The sequence below is a fragment of the Gracilinanus agilis genome, chromosome 3 (assembly GCF_016433145.1).
Source record: "Gracilinanus agilis isolate LMUSP501 chromosome 3, AgileGrace, whole genome shotgun sequence".
NCBI lineage: Eukaryota > Metazoa > Chordata > Mammalia > Didelphimorphia > Didelphidae > Gracilinanus > Gracilinanus agilis.
The window spans coordinates 396,409,313-396,421,510 of NC_058132.1; the positions used below are offsets into that span (position 1 = coordinate 396,409,313).

The 12,198-nt window shown below is 38.2% G+C and overlaps 1 protein-coding gene across 1 annotated transcript in view; it reads left to right on the top strand.

The window, feature by feature from the left end:
• The window catches only part of LOC123241617 (cytochrome b-245 heavy chain), a 48,934-nt gene that overhangs the window by 18,468 nt on the left and 18,268 nt on the right, over positions 1–12,198 (top strand). Inside the window, exons 4-7 of the mRNA XM_044669217.1 lie at positions 4,539–4,623; positions 5,383–5,537; positions 6,674–6,864; positions 11,399–11,429. Of these exons, the coding sequence (XP_044525152.1) occupies positions 4,539–4,623; positions 5,383–5,537; positions 6,674–6,864; positions 11,399–11,429 (462 nt within the window). The remainder of the gene's footprint in view (positions 1–4,538; positions 4,624–5,382; positions 5,538–6,673; positions 6,865–11,398; positions 11,430–12,198) is intronic.

Below are 12,198 nucleotides of genomic sequence, written 5' to 3' on the forward strand. Positions count from 1 at the left end.
CTCATAATTTTTTACAAAAATCTATTATTATTTCACTGATGTAGGGAACTCCTGGTAAGGAAACTCCTTTCTCATAGTATATTGGTAACTTTTCTGCAACTCTAAGGCAATATCCTTATATGATTACCCAGGGAACATTGGGACATTATATGAATTTCCCAGGCTTATATAACCAGTTGACTTTAGGAGTAGTATTTGAACTCAGGGCTTCCTCACTCTGAAATTAGCTTTCTATCTGCTGAAGGGAACTGTCTTCTATAGCTTTTTTTTTTATTTTTTTTTTAAACCCTTAACTTCTGTGTATTGGCTCCTAGGGGGAAGAGTGATAAAAGTGGGCAATGGGACTCAAGTGACTTGCCCAGGGTCACACAGTTGGGAAGTGTCTGAAGCCGGATTTGAACCTAGGACCTCCCGTCTCTAGGCCTGACTCTCAATCCACTGAGCCACCCAGCTGCCCCCTCTTCTATAGCTTTTGATCATATCTAAATTAAATATTCAATTCTATTCAATGAACATATAATGATGTAAACAGCACAATCTCAGCCTTGAGGAATTTATACTGTACTGAGTGGGACCAGGGCCAGGGAGGAAGTAATGGCGTTCTGTATGCAAGTGCATGTACAGGAATCAAGGGATAATAGTAATTGCTGACATGTATATATTGCTTTAAGATTTGCAAAGTATTTGACGTGTTTTCTCATTTTTTTTATTCACAACAATTATTCGAGGTAAATCTTATTATCCCTATTCTACAGATGAAGAAACAGATTGAGGGAGGTTTAGTGACTTATCCAAAGTCTCATAGCTCCTAAAATGTCTGAGACAGTAATCAAAGTCAGGTCTTCCTGTCTCCTACTCCAGTGCTCTATTCATTGTTGCTTGGGAGCAAAGGAAAAGTCCAGAAGAAATGCTCAAAAATCATTTGTGAAGGGAGAGATCACTTTCAGCTGGGAAGATGAAAGATGACTGTAGAAAAAGTAGCTTAAAAGGTGTATTTTGAAGGAAGGCAAGGAGGATTTAAAAAGATTAAAGATAAGTATTTATCTAATCCTACTATGTGGCAGATACTGTGCTAAAGTCTTTACAAATATGATCTTAAGGGTTTCTAAAAGGCAAAGATGGAGCCACCCATGGGGTATGGCATGAAAAAAAATGCAGAGTTAGGATATGACTTCTCAAGTTCAAAGAGTTGGCAAACCATTTCATCTAGAAGATAGCCTATAAGAAGGGGAGTCACATGAAATGAATTTGGAATTGTAGATTGGTGCTAGATTCTGAAGAGCCTTAAGTCTTAGGTTAAAAATATTGTATTAAAATAAATTCTAGGAGTAATATGGAGTAGGGGCAGCTAGAAGGCACAGTGGATAGAGTGCCGGGTCTGGAGTCAGGAGGATTCATATTCAATGTGGCCTCAGATACTTACTAGCTGCGTGACCCTGGGCAAATCACTTAAGCTTGATTGCCTCAGTTTCCTCATCAGTAAAATGAACCAGAGAAGGAAATGGCAAATTACTCCAGTATTTCTGCCAAGAAAACCCTAAGTACAATCAGACACAATTGAAAACCACCAACCAATATGAAGTCACCACTCTCTAACCATCTTCCCACTTCACCTTCTGAAGGTGTTTAAACTGGGCAATGATTCTACTTGTTTACTGAAATGTTTTTCTTTCCCTCAAATTTGTTTCTTATTTTTACAAGCATCTATTTCCTCTTCCTCCTACTCCCCCTCATTGAACAACAGCAATAAAAACTCATAAAAAACACACATAGCACAAAAATGTCCTCCCATTCTAGATTTTCAGATGATGCCTCATTTTTTTTTGGCAGGAGGCAGATGGCATGATTCATCTTTAGGCCTCTGAACTCATGGTTTATTGTGGCATTATTCTGAATTATAAAGTCTTTTGAAACCGTTTTACTCATAATATTATTGTATAAATTGTTCTATCTCTGCTCACTTCACTCTAGGAGTTTATGGAGGCCTTCCTAGTTTCTTCTGGAACTGTCCATCTTATCATTTCTTGTTGCATTGTGATATACAGTTTGTTTAGTCATTCCTCAATAGTTAGATACCCCTTAGTTTCCATTTTGGAATAAGACTGCAATAGCTTAAAAAGATAGTCTGAGTGATGGTAGTGTGGATGAATATAAGGGGACAAATTTAATAGATGCTGAAGGATGGGAGAGTTGATAGGACTTGGAAACTGAGGGAATAACAGAGACTGAAAAGTCTAAGGTGACTTTAAAGTTTGGAATATAGGTGACTGAGTAGATGGTCAACAGAAATGAGTAAGTTTTGAAGAGAGAGAATTTTGAATTTGAGTTCATGATTCAATGAAGAATATGGGCTCAGTAGGGTACATAATGAGTTAGAGATTATGATGGGAGAATCAGGTAGAGATGTTCTGTGTGAGTCACAGAGAAGGGATAAAGGTAAGCTTCCTGAGGGTGGTGTCCTAGGTTGGTATAGATTAGAAGCCCAGTTTCTGGTATCCCTCTGGTACTATGTTGTTGAATTGAACTAAATTGTTAACTCAAGAATAAGTTATTACGTCTCCTCTTGAAAATCTATAAAGTAAGGAAACCCATGACCTCCAGAAGTAGACACTATGTTTTGGTGGCTCTAATTGAAAGGAAATGTTTCCTTACATCAAGGTTAAATCTGCCCCTTTCCTAATTCTGCCCTTTGGGGCCAAATGGAACAAGATGAAACTCCCTTTCACATGACACCTCTTACAAGACCCGAATGTAGCTATCACACTCCCCTTAAGACTTCTTCTTCAGGATAAATTATCTTGTAATCCTAGTTCATAGTCTTCATTCCCTTCAACACCCTGATAGAGCTATCCTAGATATATCTCAATTTGGCAAGTTTCTTCCTCAACTATGATATCTAGGGCTGGAACCTTTATTACCTATGATGCAGCTTAACTTTTCTTTAGCAATTTTTGCCTCCTTTGACACATTATTGATTCACAATAAGCATATTACACACTAAAGCATCCAGATTTTTTTTCACAGATTTTTCTAGCCATGTCTTGAAGCAGCTGGTAGCCCAGTAAATAACACTCTTGTCCTAGATTCAGGAAGACCTAAGTTCAAATCCAGCCTCAGACCCTTACTAGCTGTGTGGTACTTAGTAAACCACTTAACCCCTGTTTGTCTTAGCTTCCTCAACTATAAAATGAGGATAATGATAGCATTTGCTTCCCAGGGTTTTTGTGTGGATCAGATGAGATAATATTTGTAGATTTTAGCACAGTTAATGGCACATAGCAGGCTCTTGATCAATTTTTGTTTCCTTCCTTCCACATCTTCCCCTGCCATTATTCCAATCCTGGGGCCTCCAATCACTTAATGCTCACCTCTTTCTCATAGAAGTCTACTTCATAATGTCTAGAAAAGGGAAGAAGAAATAGGAAGAGAGTGGTATAACACACAGAGAACATCCTTAACCTATGGTGTAGCTTCCTGCCTCAGATAAAACATGGGAAGGTCCTCCTGTTCTTTCTTGTTCCAATCTTATTTCTAGTGGTGGATTTTACAAATTATCATCCACATGTCTCCATCTGTCAGAGTCCAGCTCTGAAAACGGCTCGCAGGTTGCCTGAACCAAGGTGAGGAAGATGATATCTCAGATTACAGGAGGATCTGTGCTGTCAAAGAACCACTCAGACAAATCTCTTTAAGCAGTGACAAAGTTTAATGAGTTGGGGCACACATTTTATAGGTTAAATGATGTAGGTTAAGGGATTAGGACAGTCTTTTGCAAAAACAATGGTTAGTAATGATTTACAAGATGGAGACTGAATTTAGAATACCTCAGTAGTTCTAAACAGAGTTTTCTATAGGATAATAATTCAATATGTCATTGTGTAACCATCTAATAGAATTTCTCATATAATCCTTGCACCAGTAACTTCTTGGCAGGACATACAATATTTATGAAGGGGTTAGATTAAGTTCTCATGCTGGGGGGAGGGGAGAAGCTTTGTGTCTGGCTCTAGCTAGCTGATGGTTGTGATTTTACTGGGATCTATTCTCCCTACTGGGGGCTACATCCATCTTTGGAAGACTCACTAATTTTTAGGGTTTCTACTTAGATGAGACAGGCAATGTAGAAAAACACCTTATATTTATTGTTTGATGTTCCTATGTTATTTAAGGTCATGGTGACAGAACAGTGAATGTAAAGGTCTTTAAATCCTAATGGAAAATTTAATAACGAATTAAGAGTAATCCTTCCAATTGGGTATATCCAGTCACAGATAGTGATGAGGTTTCTGGGCATCTCAGTAGTTATATTTATTACAGAAAAAAAGATTCAGTGCTAAATGTCAATTCAGTTACATGAGATATAAAAAATTAAAAATATTGGCATGAAATATTCAGAATCACATTTTTTCATCTCAGTTGGGGAATATTATAAAATGGCTATAACTCAAGTCACATTTCTACAAAACTTTGAGTTCCCTGGGTAACATTCCTATGTGACTACTTGAAACCTCCATTGATTTTTTATTTTTTGGTTTTAGTGTTGTTCAACACGGATACGGAGACAACTGGACCGGAACCTCACCTTTCATAAAATGGTGGCATGGATGATTGCCCTTCACACTGGTGAGATTTTTTGAGAATTTTTTTAACTTTAGGCTTTATGAAACTGGAGGAATGAAGGTTTTCCACATTCTTAAAAATATTTGATTAGTCTCTCAGGTAAGGGTAGCTTTTATGGGTAATGTCATATCTCAGAGAGTTACACATTGTATTCCTTTCCTCAAAATGGTCAACCTTTTTCCTGTGATTCTACCATCAGACAGCCATTCCTTTAGCTTTTAAAAGATTTTCACTTTTAAGAGGAAATATTTCCCTGGGAAAGGTCTAATCTTAGGTCCCCAAAGTCCTACTTGACTCATAAGTAAGGAAGATGAGAGAGTAGGGAATATATTTAACTGTTTTCAAAAACCAAGAATGATAGAGCTGGAAGGATCTGCTATGCTCATAGGGTCACAGAATCCAAGATTTATATCTAAAATGGAAATCACAGACCACTAGATCCAACTCCTCTTTCTCCATTTTATAGATAAGAAAACTGAGATTCACAAGATTTAAATGACTTGCCCAGAGACACATAATTAGTAGCTGAGCCTGAACTAGATTACCTTCTTACTCACAGTTTAGCAGTGCTCTTTGCCCTATACCAGCCAATTTTCTGTGGAAGATCTCTAGAGATGCTCCCCCTCCTCCCACTCCCAGCATGCCTGCCACTATCCATATGATGTAGTCATGGGTTCATTGTTGGGTATTTTTCCTAATAGTAATTTACAAAATATTCACTGTTGTTTTTTTAAATATCTTTTTCTCTCCTCACTTCCTCAGCAATTCATACCATTGCTCATCTCTTTAATGTGGAGTGGTTGGTGAATGCCAAGTCCAAACTTCACTCTGATAATTATTCAATTGCCCTCTCTGTTTTTGAAGATAATCCAAGCATTGGCCAAACTTATATTAATTTTGTTGAAAAGACATACAAGGTAAGCATCCCTCTTCCTTTACCAATGTTAAAATGGAGACTAGTTGATTTGGATGGAGTACTGAATCCTAGAATATGTAGGATTGTACTCAGCCCCTTCCCACAAAAAATTAAAGTGTCTCATTGTTTCTTATGTATCCTATTTTTTGTCTCATTATTTCTTATCTAGACGGTAAGAGTAGAATATGGTAAAAACTTAGAGAACTTTGTGAGTAGAATGGCTACTAGTGAGGAGTGTGTAGGGCTAGTGGTGGGATGGAGAGACAAAAAGAGATACTCTTTTGTGTTTGGAGGAGGCAATTCCTTATGTGAATGCACCTGTGCATTGTTCAGGCTGTCCTAAGGGACCCTCTTAGAAGTTCAAATGATTCAGAAAAGGAAAAAGCACAGATTACTCCCCAATTCAAAATATCTTGGAGCTAGCCATTTGTTGTTGCTTTTCATGGATCAGAACAAGATTTGTTTACTTTTTTGCTTGTTTTCTGTTACTATGCAATACCCTTCCCCCAAAGAAAAACAACAAAAAACTCCAGTATATAAAACAATTCTTGGAGATGCAGTTGGTTTGAGATAAGGCTAAAGAAAGGCTCTTCTTCCCTTCCTTCCTTTACTTATTTATGGAAGCATTCATTAAAATAATTAAGGGTCTGTTTGCAAAGCACTATATTAATTCCTTGAGAGGAAGGGGTGGAGAGGTGGATAGGGATAAACCATTATCCTCTTAGAATTTGCAGTCTGTTAGAAGAAGAAGACTCAAATCCATCTAACTAGAAGGGCTTTTTCTTCTGACTACCACTTCAGAAGGGAATTGACCAAAATATATTTGAAAAGTTAAACTGTAAAGAAGAGAAAGTGCCTCAGTGACCTCCAGAGCCGTTATCAATCTGCATTTTTTCATTGTTAAACTCATGATAAAAATATTTGCAATTTAGCTATGAGGGTTTTCCTCTTCTCTCATCTTCTTTTCTTTCCTCTTTTTCAAATATCATAAGATTTAAAAAGGAAAAAAAAATAGTGAATAGGCTCAAGAGTGTAGGACCTTAGGCCAACCCCAGGTGATAATTTTCATCCCCAGTTTGCTCCCCATTTCCTTTGCTAACTCACAACCACACAAGATTTTCTCCTTGTATTTTATAGAACCCTGAAGGTGCCTTGTATGTGGCTTTCACTTACTTAGCTGGCCTCACTGGGGTTATTATTACATTATGCCTCATATTGATCATAACCTCCTCTACCAAAACAATCCGGAGGTCTTACTTTGAAGTTTTTTGGTTCACTCATCACCTCTTTGTCATCTTCTTCATTGGTCTCGCCATCCATGGAGCTGGGTGAGTAATGACATAACTACAATGAGTGTCTGAGAATTATTTGTTTGAATGTCTATGGTAAAAAATGGTAAGAGGACCACTGAATTCCCAGCATCAGTCTACATTTACTGCTATGATGTAGAGTTTTAATAGTTAGTTTGATTTAGAGTATACTGGAAAGAGTATCAGACTTGGATCTGAGTCCTAGTTTGGATACTGACTACCCTTGTGATCCTAGTCAAACAACTTATCCTTTATAAGTTTCAATATACTCATATGTAAAATGGGAATAGAGGCAGCATGGTCCAAGGGACAGAATGCTGGGCTTAGAATAAAACATAGGTTCTGATATTGGTTGTGTTACCCTGAGGATGCCAGAATTTATCCACCAAATAAAAGAGAGACTAAGGTCTCCATTGGTGAATATTTCCAACATGGGAATTTTCCTACATTTGTGAAGCTATACCCATATATGTATATGTGTAAAATAAGGCTAATAAAACTTAATCCTATCTACTTCTCATGGTTTTGAGGGGCAGATTTTGTAAACCGTAAAGTGCCAAATAAAAGAGATTATTATTGGTGAAGTTTGAAATTCAATTAAACCATTTATTAAACAAAGACTATGCCCAAAGTACTCTGCCAGATATTAAGCATAAAAAGTTCTTCCCCTGGCTGAACAAATTGTGCTATCTTTTGGTGATGGAATACTATTGTGATCAAAGGAATAAAGACCTGGAGGAATTCCATGTGAACTGGAATGACCTCCAGCAAATGATGCAGAGTGAAAAGAGCAGAACCAGAAGAACATTGTACACAGAGACTGATACACTGTGGTACAATCGAACATAATGGACTTCTCTACTAGCAATGATGAGGGACTTATAAGAAAGAAAACTAGCCACATTCAAAGGAAGAACTGTGGGAGGAAAAACACAGAAGAAAAACAACTGCTTGAACACATGGGCTGACGGTGATATATTGGGGATGTAGACACTAAACGATAACTCTAGTCCAACTATCAATAATATGGAATTAGGTCTAGATCAATGATACATGTAAAACCCAGTGGAATTGTTTGTTGGCTAAGGGGGTTAGGGAGGTTTGGGGGAGAGAGAAAGAACATGAAACATGTAACTATGGGAAAATATTCAAAACAAAAATTTAAAAAAAATGTTCTTCCTCTTAAGGAGATTAGAATAAGAGTCCAGTTTCTGACATTCCTTTTCATATCTTGGCACATATGGAGGTTGCTTATTTCAAACTTGACCCCCTGTTAGGATAAGTGAGCCTCTTTTCAGCTCAATGAACAGAGTATTGATGGGACTTTAGAAAACAATGACTGTGTTCTCTGGTCTTATTCAAAAAGAAGTTAGATTGAAAGTTAAGGTGTAAATAGTGGTTGTGGGTCAATGAGTTTGACTTTTTATTAGAAGTCCTCTTTTGTGTAAGCTTCCTTTTTTTTTATAACTATTTTTCATCGAAAACCACTTTCCTACCTACAAAGAGAGGGAGTCTGCCTGGGACCACCTCAGTGGGCGGGCAGCTATTGTGAGATTATGGGAGGATGGGGAAAGAGCAAGTTCTTCTTGCTTCTCAGTTGGACTCTACACAGAGTTCTTCTGTCAAGAAGAAAGCATGACCCATGGTGTAAAAAGGAGAAGGAGTAAAAAAGGAGGAAGAGAGAAAAGGGGAGGAGTGACAGGATTAGGCAATTATTTCCAAAGGACTATTTCTCTCAGTGCTCTCTGGCTGAAGGAGCGAGGGTAAAGCTGCTCCAAAGAGGAACAGGCTGTGAGTTCTCCATCACTGGAAGTCTTAGATGGAATAGATTCATGTGCAAATATTTGAAATAAAAGTGACATGAAAGGCCATTTAGGCAAAACTCCTCATTTTTCAGATGAGGAAATTGAAGCCTGGGCAGGAGCAGAATGGTAGAAAGTGACTATCCAAAGGTCACACAGTGAGTTAAAGTTAAATTCCAGTCTAGAAGCCACATTTTCCTGATTCTTCTGGCTAGGGCCATAAGGAATTTCTAAGTGGAATGGGTTGACCACTTGTCTGGAATGCCATAGAAAGTATTCTTTATTTAGAGATGAGATTGACCAAATGGCCTTTAAGGTCCCTTTTAAGGGAATGTCTAAGAATGTTCTCCTCTCTCTACCATAGAAGGACCATCACTGGGTAAACTTCAGATGCATAGAGAGACTTAGATTTCTTATATAAATTTCATAAATGATAGAATAGATCATACAAATCATCACTTAGAAGTTCTACTGCAGAAAACAAATTAATTTGTCTTAGTTGTGATTAAAAACAATCTTTTCATAATTGGGAATATTGAAGGAAACGTAATTCACAATCAGTTCTTATTTATTCACGATCATCTTGACACTCAGCTTTTTTTTTTAAATCCTTACTTTCAGTCTTAGAATCAATACTATGTACCAGTCCCAAGGGAGAAGAGGAAGAAGGGCTAGGCAACTGGAGTTAAGTGACTTGCCCAGGATCACATAGCCAGGAAGTGTCCAAGACAATATTTAAACCCAGGACCTCCCATTTCTAGGCCTGATTCTGTGTACTGAACCACCTAGCTGTCTCCTTGTCCATTCAGTTTTTGTAATCTAAGCATTATGCTCAGTTTTTCACACTTCCTCAATCTCTATACCAAAACAATAGCCTAGTATTGTTTTTTATGCCTCAACAATATCTCCAGCATCCATCTCCTTCCCTCAATCACAGAGTCGCCATCTTGGTTCAGGCTTTCATTATGACTTTTCTAGACTACTGTCCTAATCTGCTTTTTGACCTTCATCCATCCCAAATCTCCCCCTCTCCAAACCAAAGGGATAATCTTAAGCCACAGATCCAGCTATGCCACTCCTCTATTCGAAAAGCTCATTGCCTATGGGATCAAATTCAAAATCTCCTGTCATTTAAATCCCTTTATAATTTGGTTCCTGCCTACTTTTATGAGCTTATTGCATGTTATTTCTCTTTACATCCTATACATTCCAATCAAATGGGCACACTGGTTATCCCTCATATAGAATGTCCTGTCTCCCATTTCTGCTTCCTTGATCAGTCTGTCTTCCATGCCTGGGATGGACTTCCTCTCTTTTTACAATGGCCTCCTAGAATCCCTTCAAAACTCAATTCAAGGTTACCTCCTACATAAAAGTTTTTTCCAATTTCTCTCAATTGCTATGCCTCCCTCAAATTACTTTGCAAATACTCTTTATTTACTTAAAGTATACATATTATTTTCTTTTATTTAATCTAATCTTGGGGATGGGAGCTATGTAAATTTTGTATGTATCTACATTCTCTAATCCAATGCCTACCATGTTTTGCCTTTTTTCTAAAGCAGAAAGAACTGTGATTTCGTTCGTCTAGGGAACTTCCAGTGAGGAAACTCTCTGACAATGCAGATTAGCACTTGCTCTGAAATATGTAATCTTAGTTGTTTGGAACACTTGGAGAATAAGTGATTTTCTTCCCCAGGACCACACAGCTAGGATGTCTCAGACGCTGGCCTTGAACCCAAGACTTCCTGACTCTGAGGCCACCTTGATGCTGCACTAAGCTATCTTTCTTTGAAATGTAGTAGGCACTACATATATGGCTGGTTTATTGACTGATGGGTTTTATTGGAGGGAAAGGAAATAATGAACATAATGACAAATAACAAGTCACTTTTATATTTACATGTATAGTGAACCAAGGTGTGATAGAAAGAACTCCTGTCTTAGTGGGGTTTTTTTTTTTGTTGTTGTTGTTGTTGTTGTTGTTGTTGTTTTTTTTACTGGAACCTTTAGACAATTCTTTTAGCCTATCTTCTCCCTCAATATCCTCAACACCTTTCCTGCCTATGTCATAGGGTTGTGGTAACAATCAAAGGAGATGATATAGCTGAAAGTGTTTGCAAATGTAGTGATCTATGCAAACACAAATTATTGTCCTTGAGGAGAATGATAATGATGAACTAGCAGGCAGACTAGACTCACAACCAGAAAACAGTAACAGTTTTCTGGATTTGATCTTTTATCTTTTATCTGACCCTACTTTCTCCACCCCAACCAGATCTCCCTGATATAGCTCAACAGTTCCCTTTTACAGACTCTGGGGTTAGCTGCCTCAAGAAATGGGTTCCTGGCTAAAGTTAAAACTGCCTTTGTTTCAAGCTCTAGTTGTCCCTTGTGCTCACTAGTTATAGACATTGGGCTAAGTGCCAGAGGATACACATAGGAGAAAAGAGTCAGAAAGTCCCTGATTTCAAGGAACCCACATTTTAATAATGAGACAGAAACATAGGTGGTTATGGTCAATGAAATGTGAAGTCAAAGGGATATGGTGAGTCATAAAAAGAAAGGTACACATGGGAAACTTCTCATTTATTATATATAGTGTTAAAATCATTATCTAGGACAAGATGGATGCCACCTTGACTGACAGGGCTGGCAGTTGAGAGTTTTGGAATGTTCCCAGGTGCCATGAGCCAGGGGGAAAAATCAGTTGGCCCCACCCTATAAGTACCCCAAGGAACAGTTGGGAGCTCAGATTTGAGCAGGCTTCTCTTGGAGCAAGTACTGGGACAGAGGGAGTGGAAGGGTGGAAAGGGTAGGCCTGAAACATGTAACCTGTACCTGACTGAGAGAGAGCTAGTGATCAATCAACACCATTGATAGTAGAGCTGAGAGAGTATAGAGATCATCTGTCAACATCAACATCAATAGCCTTCCCTAATTTCTGGCTTGGCTGTGGCCAGGTCAGGTCAGAGTTAGTGAGAGAGTGAAGACCTCCAGCTTCTACCAGCCTAGCAATCTCCTGACTTGTTCAACAATTAGTTTAGTAGCCAAAGAGCAACAGGATTTGCAGATCATCAAACCTATTACTTTGTTTTCCTTTCCCCATTAATAGTTTCAATAGAGTGATTTAACAGCAAGTACCTTTCCTGAGTGGTTATTCTACCAAAGCCCTTGGGAAAGGGAGATCAATAGGTAGTAAGATAACAACCTTTCCAATAGCCAATCAATAGCCTTATCACCAACTAATCCAACCTCAGGTTCGGGCCTAGTGAGGTTAACTAACCTCTCAAGGGTCCCTAATCTGGGCAACTGTTAGAAAGAAACAACTGACAGGCTTAATCAATCAAGCCTGTCAGGGAGGAGAGGCATAGATTACATCCATAGCTATTGTCAGAGGTTTCTTCCCTCACCAACTATAGCCAGTTTAGGCCTTGGGCACCTGATCCCTCCTCCATTCATATTATCTCTGAGATCTACATACCATCCATCCTCCAAGATCTAGAGGAAGATCTACATATATATATACATATATATATATATGTATATA